This window comes from Hippichthys cyanospilos, chromosome 15 (assembly GCF_059441005.1).
Source record: "Hippichthys cyanospilos isolate Australia breed blue-spotted pipefish chromosome 15, RoL_Hcya_1.0, whole genome shotgun sequence".
NCBI lineage: Eukaryota > Metazoa > Chordata > Actinopteri > Syngnathiformes > Syngnathidae > Hippichthys > Hippichthys cyanospilos.
This window is the reverse complement of record NC_142383.1, coordinates 2,840,798-2,859,226: the sequence shown is the minus strand read 5'-3', so window position 1 is coordinate 2,859,226 and position 18,429 is coordinate 2,840,798. Positions and strand designations below refer to the sequence as shown.

The following is an 18,429-nucleotide window of genomic DNA, read 5'->3' as shown; positions in this document are numbered from 1 at the left end:
CGCCAATACGTCTGACGGTAAGAAAAACCACCCGTCACACCTGGCGTCATCGGCACCCCAGCCAAGTTTCAAAAACACTTCCGAAGGTAATCACCACAAGGCCAGATGTGGAGCCGGTCCTCGGCCTGCCCGCTCCTTCGAAATCCCCCACCAGCGCTACCACAGGCTCCGCAAGCGCATGTGAGCAAACTGAGCAGCCATACGAGTCAATGAGAGTGGTATTCTCATCCAAATTAATGCAAAACCATTTATTTCGAGCCTTGATAGTTATAGTTAAGACTGTAGATCCTACTTTGTGTTTTTCTTGACCATTGCTTTGATAATTAACATGAAGTGAGGATTAGATATAAATACAGCCAATCTTTGGGTTTCCATTTTGTTTGCAGTTTGCTCTCCTGGTTACTTTGGTCATCGTTGCAGTCAGACGTGTCCTCAATGTGTCCACAGCAATGGCCCATGTCACCATGTGAGCGGACAGTGTGACTGTCTGCCAGGCTTTAAGGGAGGCCTTTGCAATGAGGGTGAGCAGTACATTTCACAGCTATGACATTGTCATGGACATCGTCATGTTGGCCAACTTTGTCAATTACATTTTTTGACTAACATTACTTTTCTTTATTGACGTATATCTTATATTTAGTGTGTCCCAGTGGTTACTATGGGAGGAAGTGTGTCCTGAGCTGTAGTTGCGTCAACAACGGCACCTGCAACCCTATTGATGGCTCCTGTCAGTGTTTTCCTGGATGGATCGGCAGTGACTGCTCTCAGCGTCAGTTCACCCCTTTTATTTCCATATATATGATGAAAACTGGCTGTTGCCACTGTAGTGCATTATGCCTGTTTCACTCACTCTAACGGTCAACAGTAGATACACGACCTGACATTGGAAGACTAGAAAATTCCAGCCATAGGCGGGGTGTCAACAAGTTTTATCGCCGTTGGACCGTTGTGATGCCTGACCTCTCCATTTGGCCGTTAGCTAGCGTATTAGCACACAGGACAATAACAGGAAGAGATAGTGTTATTAATGAAGCAGATGAACAGTAAATGAGAGAGAGCCTTGATAATTTAGTTCATTTTGCATATTTTTGATGTCCAGATTTTGTTTGGACGCATGGGTTTTAATTGAAATTGATAACAGCATTGTTTAAATTTTTATATCCCACCCCCATGAAGCTTTCTAGTTGGCTATTTCCAGCAATGACGAATTTTAACTACTGCACCAGATAGTATGGATGGGTTACTACTTTTCACACATGTGCAGAAGGTACTTAATAGTCATTTTCGCTGCCTGTCAGTTGCGGTGTAATTTCCAACATTTCTCCTGCACAAACGCTGTAGGGGCTAGGCATCTATCACATTTGGCTGACATCAGATTGGTGTATCTAGGCCTGTAATCACACTACAATTGAATATGTTGTCTCTGTATTGCAGCATGTCCTCCTGCTCAATGGGGACCCAACTGCATCCATACATGTAACTGTCACAATGGAGCCTTTTGCAGTGCCTATGATGGAGAATGCAAGTGCACTCCAGGATGGACTGGCCTTTACTGCACACAACGTCAGTCAAATAGATGTAGATTTCTTTGTTTAGATGCTTGACAGTCACAGCTGATGAGTATAGTCTTTTTCTACATTAAATCAGTGTTTTGACTTGACACAATGTTTTGACTACCTTGCAGGTTGTCCATTAGGATTTTATGGGAAGGATTGTTCTGAGACGTGCCAGTGCAGGAATGGAGCAGACTGTGATCACATCTCTGGACAATGCACCTGCCGCACTGGCTTCATGGGTCAGCACTGTGAACAAAGTATGTAAACACAGTTTTGACAACCAACTCATGATACCATCTGTCTTGGCTAAAACAGTTGCAGCAACTCTCTCTAACAATCGGTGGGGGTGCGAATATTCAAACCAGGGCTTTCAGTGGTAATTTACCGTATTTTCCGCACTATAAGGCACACCTAAAAGCCTTATTTTAAAAAAAAAAAGGTGATGGTGCGCCTTATAATCAGGTGTGCCTTATATATGGATCAATATTGAGATTTGGATTCGTAGCTGGGGAATGACCTGATAAAGTAAGCTTTACCTGTTTATAGTTCAACAGGGTTGGTTATATTGACATTGAGTTATTATGCTATTGAGAGTTTAGAGTTATTATTTGAGTTATTATTGTTATTACTTTGAGTATTACTATATTGTGATTGAAAAAGTTTTAAAATATGTAATTAATTGAGGGTGCGCCTTATAATCCGGTGCGCATTATAGTGCAGAAAGTACAGTGTACCTGTAGTGCATGGGGAAAACATGCAAACTTCACACAGGGAGGCCAGAGCAAGCTGGAATTGAATTTAGGATTCTGAGTTGTGTGGAAGTGCCAACCACTCTTTCACCATGCCATGTGGATGTCATTTTTTTTTTTTTTTTTTTTTGATTAAGCAATTTTGCCACTTGCTGTCGTCGGAAAATTATGTCTCATTTACTCAGGGCTCAGGTGATGAACAATGAAGTAGCCACATGACCAAAATCACAAAAAAGGTGCATCATGTTTGCTGGTTACCTGAGCCTTGAGTAAATGGGACATAATTTTTCGTTGACAGCAAGTGGCAAAGTGGCGGCTACCTGAGTGGAAAAAAGGGGAGAGGGGGATTTTGCAGCATACTTCATATTATGCAAATGCACTATTAATCAGAATGCCGTGTTTAGACTAGTGGGGACCCATTGAAACATAATTGTAAAAAAATATTTACTTGACTTTCCCTTCAAGGATGAATAGCATTAATGTATCTTTTAATTCAGGGGTCGGGAACTCCGTTCTTTGAGAGCTTCTTGCAACAGACCCGAATATCTAATCTAAGAGAGCCCTACCACACAAGTGATCACCACTCCCTGACCAGCCTGCTCAAGTTTAACCACAGACAGATATCACTTCACTTGTTATCTACAAAATCTCTTGCAGAATGTCTTTACACACAGAATACTTTGCCACACCTGCACTAATCATACTTACACACAAGGGCAAGAACACTGGGTTTCAGACATGTTTTTTCTTTCTATTTTCTTTTTAGGGCGGGAACCTTTGTGTAATTAGAGACTTCTGAATCAAATAAAAAGAGAGGGTTCGGAGAGGCTACATTCGAGCGGAGTAGAATTGTATCCTATCCTATCCTATCCCATCTGATCTATATATCCTGCAGTAGAATTCTTCTTCGTTCTCCTCATGCATGAACTAGAAGAAATGCCTTTTCTCCTACTTTGTGTATAGTTTCTCACAAATGTCCAACAGGTGAACATGATATAGACGAATGTTCCTAAGTTGAATGTTTGTAACTCAGGGACGTCCTGTAAATGCTTTGTGCGGCAATGATTTACTGACGGGTTGGGAGTGGGGGCTAAGAAAATAAATTAACGATCACTGTCGTGATGTTGAATTGAATTTAACAAATGATCATGATAGACTGAATATTTGCTTACTTTCAGTTTAACTGTCATTATAGAGTGTCCTCCTGGTTCATATGGTTACGGCTGTCGGCAGGTGTGTGACTGCCTAAATAACTCCACCTGTGATCATATCACTGGTACATGCTACTGTAACAACGGCTGGAAGGGAACACGCTGTGACCAAGGTGAGTATACAGGCTTGTGCACAAATAACTTTCTATTCGATAATTGTACATTTCTCCACCCACTAGAGATTTAACATTGAAGCTGTTTTATTGTTCTCTTGTCTGTAGCTGGTGTTGTTGTTGACAGCCTCAGCACTTTCACTAGTGCTGCAGTGCAGGTGGACACCTACCAAATCGGAGCTATTGCAGGAATCATCGTGCTAGTGCTGCTCGTGCTCTTCCTCCTCCTCCTCTTCATTATCTACAGGAAAAAGCAGAAAGAAAAAGAACCTCCCATGCCAGCAGTAACTTACACTCCTGCCATGAGGGTGACCACCGACTACACCATCTCAGGTAACATTTTTATCAAATTCACCCAATTAAGATGCTATCGAAGAATTCATTTTGAGTTTGAACTGCTATTTAAGTCTGCAGTAATCTGTTGGTGTTATGTTGAAAATAATCCATCCATTTTTGCATAAATATGTTGGTGGTAAATATGCAGGCAAGTTGAGAATGTTAAAGAGAGGATGTTGCTGTTGGCAGGCGATTAAAAAAAAAAAAAAACTATAAAAATGTAAAAACTTCCATATAACATCTTTCTGCGTAAATATCTGATGTTATCACCTGCGGCTTATAGTCCAGTGCGGCTTATCCATGACAAAAAAAATGTTTTGTTTTGTTGTTTTTTCTGCTCAATTTTTGCTGCTGCGGTTTATATACCGGTGCGGCTTATAGTCCAGAAAATACGGGTTGTCAAGAGACCAGAGACCGACTGAATATCAAATGTAATTAAATGCAAACAAACTGAGAAGACATGAAGTACACCTGAACACAACACAGGTGGAAGGAGAGCGCTGAATTGGTGGTACACAAACAAGGCTTGAAATAGACGCACTGGCATATGTGGCCACACATGTTGCTTGCAAAAGACGTCATCAGAGCTCTGCTTTGTGTAACTTAATTGATGAAAAAAAACAGATCGTGACATAGAGAATTGCTTGATTTTTGTGAAATCATACAAAGGCAGCTTGAATCAATATACTGTAACTCACACAGTGCACACTGAAATCATGATTTCAACATTGTTCATGTTTCAGATGCTCATCTACCACGTGATGTGCACCCCAGTAACTTCTTCTCCAATCCCAGTTACCACACCCTGACCCAGTGCACTACCCCACAACATAACTCTCCGTATGGAAAAGTGTGTTTATACTGCATATATGAATAAGAATAGGCTTTGGATAAATGTTATGCATAAGTCACTTTGATTGAATCTTTTGCGCATTGTAGGTCAAGAACAACATGTTTGTGAACTTGAACAACGTGGAGGAAAAAAAGAGATATCCTCTTGCTGGTGCAACTGGCACATTGCCAGTTGACTGGAAACATCGAGATTGCTTCAATGAACTTGGTGAGCTATAAACTATCCATCCATCCATGATCAAGCGCTAAATAGAAAGTTTCGCCTTTGGCTCAGCTCGCTCTTTATCACGACAAACTGGTACAGAGTACGCATTACAGCAGACGTTGCACCAATCTGCCTGCCGATCTTCCGTTCCATCCTACCCTCACCCTCACATCTCCAACCGGAGAAGGCATTCCACCCTTTTCCAACTGAGACGTCACCTTACCGTGGTGGAGGGGTTCACGTGTCCCAATTATCCTAGGAGCTAAGTTGTCTGGGGCATTAAGCCCCCGGTAGGGTCACCCATGACAAACAGGTCCGAGGTGAGGAACCATACTAAGCATGCTCATAGATTCCCTATGATAATTACGAATATTGGATCTTGTTTTCCCTTGCACGGACCGGTGTCCTCCTCTGGAGCCAGGCCTGGAGGTGGGGGTTGTTGGCGAGTGCCTGGTGGCCCGGCCACCATGGGGCTCAGCCCGAAAGGGTAACGTGGGTTCCCCTTCCCATGGGCTCATCAACTGTGGGAGAGGCCATAGGGGTCGGGTGCGATGTGAGCTTGGCAGGGGCCAAAGGCGGAATCTAGGTGCACCGATCAGAAGCTAGCTATAAACTATCAGTTGTTAAACTGAATTGTTCAGTCCAAATAAAATTGAGAGTATTTCATTGATTATTGTATCCCATTGCGGCCATAGAGTTTTCATTGTACACATTGGGGTGATTATATGATCAGAGATTTAAATATGCTCCGAAGTTAGACAAGAATCTCCATGGACTATGATGTTTGCGGTTGATATTGTGATCTGTAGTGAGAGGAGGCAATAGATGGAGGAGAAGCTAGAGTGGTGGAGAAAAAGAGAGGAATAAAGGTTATCCGCAGAAAGACAGAGTATATGTGTGTATGAGAAGGACCCAAATGGAAGAGTGAAAATACAGTGAGAGTAGATAGAGAAGGTGGAGGATTTTAAGTATTTAGGATCAACAGTCCAGAGCAATGGAGAGTGTGGAAAAGAGGTGAAGAAACATGTGCAGGCAAGCTGGAATGGATGGAGAAAAGTGTAATGTATGACGTGTGATTGAAGAGTTTCAGCAAAATTGAAAGGAAAGCTGTACAGGACTGTCATGGGACCAGCGACGTTGTTTGGTCTGGAGACAGTGCCGTTGAGGAAAAGAGAGGAGGCATAGCTGGAGTTAGCAGAGGTAAAGATGCTTAGGTTCTCTTTGGCAGTGACCAAGATGGATAGGGTCAGAAATGAATACATCAGAGGTACAGCACATCAGATAAAGTCAGAGAAGCCAGACTGAGATGGTTCGGACATGTCCAGAGACGAGCTAGTAAATATATAGGTAGAAAGATGCTGAATTCGGAATTGCCTAGGAGGAGACATAGAGCATGATCAAAGAGAAGGTTCGTAGATGTAGTGAAAGAGGACATGAAATTAGTTGGAGCGAGAGAAAAGAATGCTAGACACAGGCTTAGATAGAGCCAGCTGATTTGCTGTGGCGACCCTTGATGGGAAAAAACCAAAAGGAGAAGAAGACTTGAATGTGCTTGGGGTTTGAGAAAAACAGCCACCTGAAAAACTGCATTAGAAGTGTGAGAGGAAACTAACTTTGATGAAGGTTGTTTAAAAGATGAGCATAAAGCTAAAGGAAAAAAGGATTGTAATGGTAAAATATAAACATATTCTAACTCTGATTTCTGGGGGAAGGCTGCTCTTTTTGATACAAAAGCTCTGGATCATACAGTGCTCTGAAAGTAAAAGTGTTTGCCTTCTTCGTGATTTCTGTTCTTTGCATAAAGTATTTATAAGTCACTTTGGTTTCGTTTCATCAAACCAATAATAATATCACATTGATACAACCCAACTACAGGTGTATACAAAATGCTGATTCTAAATGATGATTTTATATACCCGGGGCAGGGGGACTACAAACTTTTCTGACCCTATGTGAAAAAGTAATTGCCCTCTGAAGAACCTAATAGCGAGTTTTGCCATCTTTGGCAGCAATAACTGAAATCAAACATTTGGGATAATGGGTGTTAAGTCTTTTACACCACTGTAGAGGAATTTTAGATTACTCTTCTGTGCAGAATCGTTTCAATTCTGTCATGTCATTTTCTAACATGAACTGCCTGTTTAAGGTCACTCCACAAAGTCTGAATTAAATTTATATCCGGGCTTTGACTTCGCCCCTCTCAAACCTTAATTTTGTTCTTTTTCAATGAGTCATTCTGAGGTGAACTTGCTGGACTGTGGATTATTGTCCTGCTGCGAGACCCAAGAATGCTTGAGTTTGATTGCACAAACTGATGGCTGGAAATTCACCTTCAGGGTCTTCTCGTAAACAGCATAATTAATTTGTCTTGCTCCTGAGGAAGCATAGCAGTTTCAGACCTTCACACTGTCCCCGCCATGCTTTACTGTTGGTATCATCTTCTTTTGATCAAATGCAGTTTCATCTTTACTCAAGATGTGAAAGGCTGTGCACCTTCAAAAATCTTAATTTTTCACTCGTTAGTCCACAAAAGGTTCCTCCAAAAGTCTTGATGATCATCAAGATTATTTTTGGCAAGTGGGAAGTGAACCTTGAACTGTTTTCAACTGGGAACTCTTCCATGGATGCCATTTGTTGCAAGTGTCATTCTCATAGTTGAATGACGGACTAACCCTAACCCTAACCCTAACCTTAACTGAGGCCTGCAGTTCTTTAGAAGTTTTTCTAGCTTCTTTTTTGACCTGCATGAGTAGCACTTTGCATTGCGCTCGCTCTCTCAGCACACAGGAAATATGTACAGCGCTTAAAAAAAGTTAAACACTATACTACGTATATTCGTTTCCATAAAAGCTGGTTTATGTCACTAAGGTTAGTTTTGAGTTATTGCCGAAAACACGAATATTTGACAGAGATGTGGATTTTGAGATTTCTATAAAACCTTATGGTCTTGGCTTTCATTTCCCAGCAGCCAAAAGGTTCAAATTGTAATCAATGTGTATGAAATTAAGGGATTAGTAGATGATACGCATCATTGAAATATGAATGTACCAGAACTTAAAAGGCGTTTATCTCAAAATTGGGAATTTCTACTTGGCAACAATAAAAAAAAATTAATTTCATCATTTTTTGGGCTACTTTTATGTATTGCATATAATTTTAAAGGAAATTAAGTGAGGATTTTGAAGAGATCAATTTTCTTTTTCAGCAATATAAGCCTGATTTTGTGAAAACACGGCACTTGTATGGGTAGCTATGTAGCGCAGTGGTTAGCACGTCCGCTGCATAGTTAAGAGACCCGAGTTTGAATCCAGCTGGTTCGGCCTTCCTGTGTGAAGTTTGCATACTTTCCCCGAGCCTGCATGGGTTCTCTCCGGGCACTCCGGCTTCCTCCCAGACTCCAAAAACATGCATGGCAGGTGTATTGGACATACTAAATTGTCCTTAGGTGTGATTGAGTGCTCTAGAAAATGGATGGATGGACATCGTTTGTATTCGCGTTTTATATTTTAATATTCGCCTCATACAAAAACAAGTTTACTTGACTCATGTGCCTGACGGAGTGTGAAGAAAAATGTGTCAGTAATGGTAGAAAATTATAAAAGTATGGGAGAATTCCAGACTGAACCATGTTGTATAATCATTGTCACACAGACCACGTGCTCCACCGAAGACACCCACTAAAGTTCAATTTACCTAATTTCGTGCACCTTATTTTTAGTGATATAATTATGTTGATGGACCATCATATGAAGGGCTATATCTTCTTTTTATTATGAGCTCTGTTGAGTTTTGATTAATTCATTACCTTAGTGATGAATGTAGTATAGGCTACGTAACTGTTATGTCTGTAACATATGTTGCTCACAATGTTTAAAAAATATATTTTAAAAAATCACCAGTGAAATAGCTCTACCAAGTTGAAAACAAACAAACATGGTGTGTTTGGCAACATTTCCAAAGGGGAAGCGTTGTTGTCTCATGTTGGTGCTCGATGACACTTCTCACCTCACCGATCTCCTCATAAATGACAGGGGTAAGTGCCCTGATGCTGAGTAGAAACCGGTCAGGGACATACATTTAAGTGTTGATTCGCATCATCATGCCATGCTTTACTTGTCTTCAGGACTAAACGATCAACAAATGTTTAAAATTCTGAAATAATAGAATCACTAAGGTCAAGTTACAAAGGCTTTAATTGTCACAGTAAATCATCAACTGTTGCAGCACTGTTGAGCATGATCATCTTGAGACTTTTCTAACAAATTTTCGCTCATATTCATTCAACAGGAAAGCCGCATTACAATAAATCGTGACGAGATATGTTTTTTTGTGCCATTTGGTGGCATTACATTATATGTATCAATGAATATTACCAAATGTAAGTCTTCTGGCTTTGGATGTAAAAACAGTTTTTGCAGCAACAAGGTGGCGCTTTATGAATAACAGAATATTATATGCATGCATGCATGCAAGTTTGTGAGCTTGTGCTGAGCTATTCTGTCTTTTGTCTTTTGTGGCAAAGCAAAAATAAGAAAACAAAATTTGATGCATCATCCTAACATATACAATTTTAAAAAGTCAATATTTTTTCCACAGCCATTGTGATGATCCAGCCCAAATTTGAAGTCGCTCTAATGAAGCGTCTAGGACAGGCAGTCAAAAGTATAACCCCTTTCAATGTTCTAAAATGGGCTAAAATTAGACATACAAAAATTCTTAGTTCATATTCTGTACATTAAAGCATGTTTTCGCAGGCTTAGTTTCAAACATAAAGAAACCATTTTGTTTTCATTGTTTTTGTCAACTCTAAATTATCAAAATTTTTACCCGGCTTGATGAGTGTGCAAACTGTGGTCAGTTTTTGTACATGTTTAGGTCCCCAAAATCAAATGCTTTTGACAAATATAATAATAATGAAAATAAAGTGTACAGAGACAATTGTGACCTTACTGCCGGGCCCTCACACAATTAAGTGCCACAGCCTGATCGAATGTACAGTAATTGATAATATGAGGTTATACATTTTGCTCTACAGTGGCTGTACAAAATGGCCCTTTTTTACTTTGAGCCCATTGAACAAATACTGAACATTTGTCAGGAAAGCCTCAAGACACGGATCATCACTTCTGTGGAACATTGTGGAGTTTTGATAATGGGTGTAGCCGATATGGCACCGCAAAGTCTGATGATTCCACATTGCAAATAAAGCTGCTGTAACTTGACTTAAATGACCTTCCCCAAATTTGACTCAATTGGTGAGATAAGAGTCCAGTCCTGAAGATATCTACAAACTTACCTCATTCCAGTAGACACCATTTTGCTACCTTCGTTCATTGACCTGTTTTTATTGTATTTTTTTCTGCAAACTAGGAGCATATGGAGTAGACAGAAGATGCATGGGGAAGTCTTTGCAAAGTAAATTTTAATGATATAAGTCAGAAATTGACCAGTTTTGCCAGTTTAATGTTTTTTATGTTGTGTGTCTCCTCTTTTTCATTGTACAGACCTGGTACAAGGCATGCCATATCACGGAAGTTCAAGCTCACTAAACAGTTCCGAAAACCCCTATGCCACTATTAAGGACTCCCCCATCCTTACAGCAAAGAACACTGAATGTGGCTATGTGGAAATGAAGTCCCCTGCCAGACGAGATTCACCCTACACTGAATTATCTAGCAGCAGCAGTGTGCCCAACAACAAGAATGTCTATGAAATTGGTGAGGAACTATTGCTGAAACACATTATTACTTTTTATAAAAACAAAAATGAATTTACCTGGTTGCCCCGCGATTGGCTGGCAACCAGTTCAGGGTGTCCCCCGCCTACTGCCCGAAGCCAGCTGGGATAGGCGCCAGCAAGCCTGCGACCCCTTTGGGATTAAGCATCTATAGAAAATGGATGGATGGAATACACCTGGTAATCCAATATATTTTTATTTAACGTAAGCAATACTAATCAACAATAGAATATTTTTAAAAAAAGAGAAATTCTCTTTCAACAAACTAGTATGGAAAAACACTTTACTACTTAACTTGACAGCATCCTTTATTTTGTGCTCTTGCTATTGGTACTGTGGGTATTTAGTGCACACCAGTATTGGATAAGACTTGGACAGCAAGCATAAACGCAGTTAGAAAAAACTGCCTTAATTGTATATCCATCCAAGTGACGAATGCTATATAACAGATACCACATTTGTAGTTTTTGTGTGGCAGGCTTCCTTGCCACTCTCCTCAAAGTTGCTTCCTGTCAATAAAAGTGATACAAAGCCCATTATGCCATGACAAAAGCACTTTGATGCACTTGGTTATTTTTTATTGTATTAGAACAAGCTGTAACCCATAAAACTGGCATTAAAAATAATTAACAGTTTTGAAAGTTGATATAGATTGCTTTTTTCTTTTGTTAATGTAAAAAGATACAGGATTAGGTATACTTATACAAGTTTTATAGATAATAATCTTACTTATAGTCAGTGCGCTGTGGGGGGGGGGCACAAAAAGTTGGCAAATAATAATTGAGAAGCACTACTTTAACTGAACTAATCGTATTCCCTTAGCACTTTGTGCTTCACTTTTCGCTGACTCAGTGCTTTTTTTTTTTTTTTGCAAAGGTCCGTCACTTTACATCAGCGCATGATGCACTGCAACACTCCCACGCTTAGTCCCAACGTGGTCTGAAGCAGTCTAACAGCCCTAATACACAGTCTTGTTCAAATGAAAGGCACATTTGCTTAAAGGGACAGTGTGTAAGATTTTCATTAGGAATCATCAAATCATCAAAGGAATAAATTAATAATAGGAATAAATTTTCAGACTATAAACCGCAACTTTTTTCTCATGATTTGAGCCCTGCGGCTTATACAATACTTCGGTGCGGTTTATCTGTTGTTTTTTTATTTATTTTATTTTTTTGCCTGCCACCAGCAAGCAAATGTGTGTATCTGTTCGAGGTTTCAATTTATGGAACAACTATGAAATAGAACTGCAAAGATGTGAATCAATGACTGAAAAAGAGTTTTTCAGTTTTTCAAAAAGAAAAATTATGTCTAAATTGAACAAGAGAATGTATAAAATGTGGGGTAAATTTGTGATGCTTAAATTTTATTTACAGTACACAGTATCAATGATTTTATTTATGTATTTATGATTGTATATGTGAATTATATGCAATGTGTTTTTATGTTCACTAAACTAATCTATCAAACAAAGGGAGATAAAAAAAGACGCAATTGAAGTACTGATTTAGATTTTGAACTGCTATTTAACTAACAGTATTCTGTTAGTGTTGAAAATATCCATCCATCCATTTTCTATTAATATGTTGGGACTAAACATGCAGGCATCTTCAGTGTGTTAAAGAGAGGATGTTGCTGTTGCCAGGCGATTACAAAAAAATTAACAAAAAAAAAAAACATTATAAACTTCCATGTACCATCTTTTTGTGGAAATATCTCATTTTATTACCTGTGGTTTATAGTCCAGTGTGGCTTATCCATGACAAAAGTCTTTTTTTTTTCTGTTTGTTTTTGTTTTTTGCTCATATTTTGCTGCTACGGCTTATATATCGGTGGAGTTTATAGTCCAGAAAATACGATAAATGGTTGGAAAGTTCAAAAACTTGCAAATGAATGTGTTCTTAAAGACCAACAGTATGTTTTAAATACTCATAGGTCTAGTTATCATGAAACAATATTACATGGTGGGTAGCACTTCTCCGGAGGTGGCCATGTTTGTTATAGCTATGGACAATGGTAAATACAGCACCTGCAGCACCCCCTGCTGTCCCTAATGAAAAACGGCCTAAATCTTATACACTATCCCTTTAAAACTAAACCACTGCTCTACTCCATCTGGCACGACATAATGGTGTTTTGGCAAGACTCTCAGGCTGTGCGCTTGTGTCTGATGAGCTGTGCAGGACTTACATGTGGAGAAGGGTTTGGAGTGTGGGCAGATTTAACAGAGCGACAACACAGACTGAGGCTGGTTCTTTAAGAACAGTTGCAATGCAATGTGGGAGAGGGCAAGGGGAGGGGGAGGAATGAGGGGTAGCAGTAGTGCTCTGTGTTGCAGTGAAAGTTGAGAGTTAGTGAATGGTGCTCATAACTCCCAGAAAAATAAAGTTTGTGCCTAAAAGAGACTGTTTTACCTCCATACTACAATTAAGAGATCACTGGGCATTGGAAAGAAAGATAGGGAGGATTTTTACTGAACACATTTCATACCCTTTATTACATACAATGTCCATGGGGTGCGGGGTGGGCTTCCTACTTTGTGGAATTCACTTTTCGTGGGGTTTTTCCAGCTCCCCATGACCCGGGAAAAAATGAAGAAACCCTGTACTATGAAAGTAAAATTTACTCAAAGATTACCCTTCTAAAATGTAATCTAAATTAAATTAAAATGAGTTTCTGAAATATCCTTCCAAATTATTTTTCAGGGTTCTTTAATGTGTTTGATATATACGATTCATCTATTTATGGACTTACCGCAAGTATGACTGTATTTTGAACGCTAAAAAATGAATTTCCTATGTGGAATCAATAAAGTTGTCTATAGGAAAGTTTTTTTGGGCTCCTGTTTGTTATACGCCTTAAAGAACCACCCTCATTTTTTTTTTATCATCTTGCAGAGCAAACATTGTAGCAGTTCAATAAATTAATGTCATGCAATCTTATGTTTCTTTCATTCAGAGCCAACTGTAAGCACGATTCGTGGCACAGGACAAAATAGTGACTGCATGAAGTCAGGCCAGGATCCATATGACCTACCAAAAAACAGCCATATCTCCTGTCACTATGATGTGCTTCCAGCCCGAGAAAGTCCAATGTCAGAGCACAAGGAACTGGACAGTGACTGACAACAGAGATTCACTGCAGCAATATCTTTTTCACCTCCACAACTCAAAGCAACAAACGTTTGCAGATATTATTCCATTTTTTCATGGGCTTTTACCTTTGTTTTTATAACATTTATAAACATAGTGGGTATACAGAACATAATTTTACAGTTTCTTTTCATAACATGTATAAGCATAGTGGTTTGTATTTTCACCTGAAACAGATATTTTTGAAACGATTGAGACTAAGTTTCACACACCTAATGTGTAACACTCTCAGAATATGTTGCGTAGTTGTAATGTTTCCCAGCAGCACAGTGGTTTACACGTCTGCTTCACATTTGAGAGGTTCCGACTTACCCCGCATTCCAAAATCAGGCATTGGAGGTTAATTCAGTGTTTCCGAACCAGGACGCTCTGGCAAACTAGTGTACCATGAGTATAATTAGGGGTACCACAGGACATTTTTGAATCTCAATCATCCAAAAAATTGTGAAACCCAAATACGTCTTTGTTCAGCCAGATATACCAACAACCTAAAGTGACATGCTTCCTTCCACTCAATAGGTTAGGGCTGGGCGAAATGGGCCGTTTTGAATAATTTGATATTCTTGTCCAATATCTTGAGGCGATAATGTTAAAAATTCAGTTGGAATACATGAAAAAATATTCAATTCACATTGTACTTCTACTGTGCTTTAAAGATAAATAACAATTTCATGCTTAAACAGAAGCGTTTGTTATGTTTGCGTGCCTGTGTGTTTAGATCAATGAGTGTATTGTTCTGTACCAATTTGTCTGGGTCTGTGGAATGTGACTTGATGGATTTCTTAGCTTTAGTGCCACTGCACAAGGCACAATCCTTTCGAATCAGCAGAAAATTGCAAAAAATAACAGTGGGCCTTTCACCCCTGCCCATTGGGCCATGTAATGTGTGGACTCCCACCGATGTGAACTGTGCCAGCCTGGATTGCTATGGCTTTTTTTCATTAACAATAAGACAGTGTTGTGGTGACCTGCAAGCGAAAGACATCCACCTTGACTTTACCTTTAAGGGAGGAGAAAGATGACTTCAAATAGATGGACTTGATAGGGTTGAGAGAGCTTGTACATGCTCTGTAAAGAATTATTTCTGTCTGGAGAGTAAAGAAGGAATGGTTTGCCCTCATATGTCCTCATCTTGTCATTTACCGTTTCCCACAGTGTCAGTCAAGGAACACACAGGTTGCTTCAGAACTAGGGCATGGGAGATAATCATGACAAAAGTGTGGCTATTATCTTGTCGTTTACCGTTTCCCACAGTGTCAGTCAAGGAACAACACAGGTTGCTTCAGAAACAGGTCAAGGGCGATAATCATGACAAAAGTGTGGCTATTTTGAAAGACAAGGCTCACTCCTATTTAATTAAATGGTGAAATCATTCAGATTGAATCATTGAATCATTCAGAAAGCAGTGGACTGCCTTTTTACCACAGGTCTTGCTATAGTAATCTATTGGTATACGTGAAATTATTAATACGGTTAAACACAATATAATGTATATGTACCATATATGCAAGGGCAGAGGTGGGCAAACTACAGCCAGCTGGCCAGATCCGGTCCTTTTGTTTTTTTTTATTCGGGCTGCCTAAGATGGAATAGAATTAAGGTTTGATGTGAATGATTGCATTCATTTTGACTTGTACAGACAGGCATTTCAACACTAGTTGGCACGGTAGGTGCGGTGACTTGATTTTGCAGCGCCTGGAGGAAGAATGACAGTGAGAGCCAGTTTCAATTTATTGCTCTTCTTCTACTGATCAGATCAGAACCCAGCTGCAGCAATGTCACAGAAAAGAAAAGTCAACAGTAAGTGCCGTGTATATACGAAAGAATCAATGTCTAAATTCTTTTTCATTGAAGTCAAGTTCAAGGCCATATGTCTGATTTGCCAAGAAACCACTGCGGTTTTAAAAGAATATTACATCAGGCATCACTTCCACCAAGCATGCTAATTACACCAGCAACTTTTGAACACAAAAAAATAAGGCTACCGCTGACAGGTTGGTAACTAGCTTGCAGGCTCAAAACACCTATATTTATGCAACCGCCATTCAAGCAAGCAGAAAGGCAATTTATTTGCTTTATTTGTTTTTTATTTGTATTTATAGTCACCACACCGAGTTGTGTATGTGTGTGTGTGTGTGTGTGGTGGTGGGGGGGGGGTAAAAAAATTCATAAGTGCTTAAGTGCTGATTGAAACACACATGGTACATGTAAGTCAATTCGTGAATCATCCATGAGCTGGCCAATATTATTAACACATCGGGGATTAGTCATTCCAAGTGTTCCAGGCTTAATATTGTGTATACTGTATAGGTTTATAATAATAGAAAATTAAATTTAACGGGAAGCAATTCAAATAGGCAAGAAAACATTTCCAAGAAGCAATGCAGTTTCAATAGCTATGTCTCGCTGACATATGAATGGATTTCTCACATGCATGTCATCAGTCCTTCCAATCAACGCCAAATTTGCAAGTTGGAATGTGGTTGGGTTGCTTGAAGCTCTGCATGCAACACAAGCTTGGCAAGTGCACATGACCATTATTGTCTTAATTTTCTATATCAATATCATTAATGCTCATATCTTCATTAGCTTTTGACAGTGATTTATCGCCCAGCCCTACAGAAAGTACAATAGGCAAACAGGTGCATCCCTCTTTTGCCATTTAGAATATAAAATATGGCTTCTTGCAAGTATAATAGCTTTGTTTTTGTTACGTCGTAACACCCAGCACTCGACAGTGGACCACCACAGACCAGACACCGACGAATACGAACTCAATAAAAGGGATTTATTAAACGAAGGTTGCACGCACAGCGTGAGAAGGGGATAACGTAAACAGGGAAAAGTAGCAACTCAAATACAGAAAACTCAACCCGTATGTAAAGTCCAACAAAAAGTGACATAGAAAAACCTATGCGAAAGACGGCGAGAAGCTAGTAGTCCGACCGAGGGGGAAGCCACCACCCGGAGGAAGCCGCGAAAATGTAAAGTAACAAACAAAAGCAGACACGGGCAAAAAACGCACCAACAAAGTAGCAACAGAAACTCTTACTACACTGATACTCAAGCATACGCGGAAACTTGAACGCAGGACCGAGTTGCAATACTCCGACGGCTTCCTCCAGCTCCAGTCGCGTTTAAATAGTCCGGTGATTCTAGATGGAGGTCAGGTGCGCGGCTGGTGGCTCCGCCCTCCCGTCAAGGACCCACCTGCTCACGAAGAGAGAGAGTGAGGTGGAGGAGCAAGAACGTAACAGTTTTCAGTTAAATGTCGCATTTATAATGTGTTTTCATCACCATATGATGTAGAAAGCACTATATACAAAAGCTCATCATTATTTCAGTATTCTTCATTTTCTGACATTTTTGTATGGTTGTGTTCTGTGATATTTTCCAATTGTAAATTGATTGCCTTGACTTACAAAAAGTTGGGAAACACTGAGTAAGATGAATTTCAAAATTCAACACTGGTGTGAATATGAACAGTTGTGTCTTTACAGTATTGCTTGTATAAATAAAAACTCAAAATTTTTGTACGTAAATACAATTGTGTGTGTTCAGTTTAATGTAACAAAGAAAAAAGCTACATGGAATAAAATCACCTCTTATTGTTTCTTCTTATTGTCATCAACTACTTTTTTAAGCTTGTGTTTTATTAGATTATACAACCAGTGGAGTCTCTCTGCATTTGGGGCCTAGTATATATATATATATATATATATATATATATATATATATATATATATATATATATATATATATATATATATATATAAGTATTGTCCTGACGGGATCTCATACCGCGGTCAAGAATATGAATTAGCCATCGGAATCCACTGCCTTCCACTGTCAAAAATGGTTTCAAAGCAAGCACGATGTACATACGATTATCCCACAATGTCTTGGTATCTCTCACACTTGGTGGATCCAGTGTCGATGCAAAAAGCATTACTTATTGTTGCTTGCTTGTTTGAAGGCGTTTTTGAAGAATTGGCAAGCTTCAGGTTTTGGTGGTAAATAAGGTGTATGGCCTATTTATTTATTAATTTATTTTTTGCAGAGTTTAGAAAACTGTCTTTGTTTTGTCAGTCAATGTGTTACCTTCCATTTCCTCAATTGTAAAACCAAAATGTAGCCACACAGACGAGGTAAAATAATTTCGCCATCGTGTATTTCTCATGTGTACTTATTCCATTGATCTCCTTCTTCTTTTCAATTAATGGTGGATTACAAACAACAGTTAGGTGCATACCGCCATCTACTGTACAAGAATGTAGCACACAAGCCTATCCATCAGCCTAGTTGCTCTCCATTGCACCTCTGGCTCAATACCCTCCAAAAAAGTGAAAAGGAAATGAATCCCGTGGCATGCCGGTACGAGAAATCTCGTGGCGTTCTTGTCCCTAATATATATATATATATATATATATATATATATATATATATATATATATATATATATATATATATATATATATATATATATATATATATATATATATATATATATATATATAT

At 39.2% G+C, this 18,429-nt stretch overlaps 1 protein-coding gene across 1 annotated transcript in view; it reads left to right on the top strand.

Annotated features, from left to right (window-relative positions):
• megf10 (multiple EGF-like-domains 10) overlaps positions 1-15,754 on the top strand; it is a 54,877-nt gene extending 39,123 nt beyond the window's left edge. The window contains exons 15-25 of the mRNA XM_088435668.1: positions 387-521; positions 641-769; positions 1,435-1,563; positions 1,685-1,813; positions 3,501-3,629; positions 3,738-3,962; positions 4,709-4,815; positions 4,905-5,025; positions 10,393-10,437; positions 10,527-10,739; positions 13,718-15,754. Of these exons, the coding sequence (XP_088291794.1) occupies positions 387-521; positions 641-769; positions 1,435-1,563; positions 1,685-1,813; positions 3,501-3,629; positions 3,738-3,962; positions 4,709-4,815; positions 4,905-5,025; positions 10,393-10,437; positions 10,527-10,739; positions 13,718-13,884 (1,529 nt within the window). The 3' untranslated portion in view covers positions 13,885-15,754. The remainder of the gene's footprint in view (positions 1-386; positions 522-640; positions 770-1,434; positions 1,564-1,684; positions 1,814-3,500; positions 3,630-3,737; positions 3,963-4,708; positions 4,816-4,904; positions 5,026-10,392; positions 10,438-10,526; positions 10,740-13,717) is intronic.
• Positions 15,755-18,429: the final 2,675 nt, after the last annotated feature.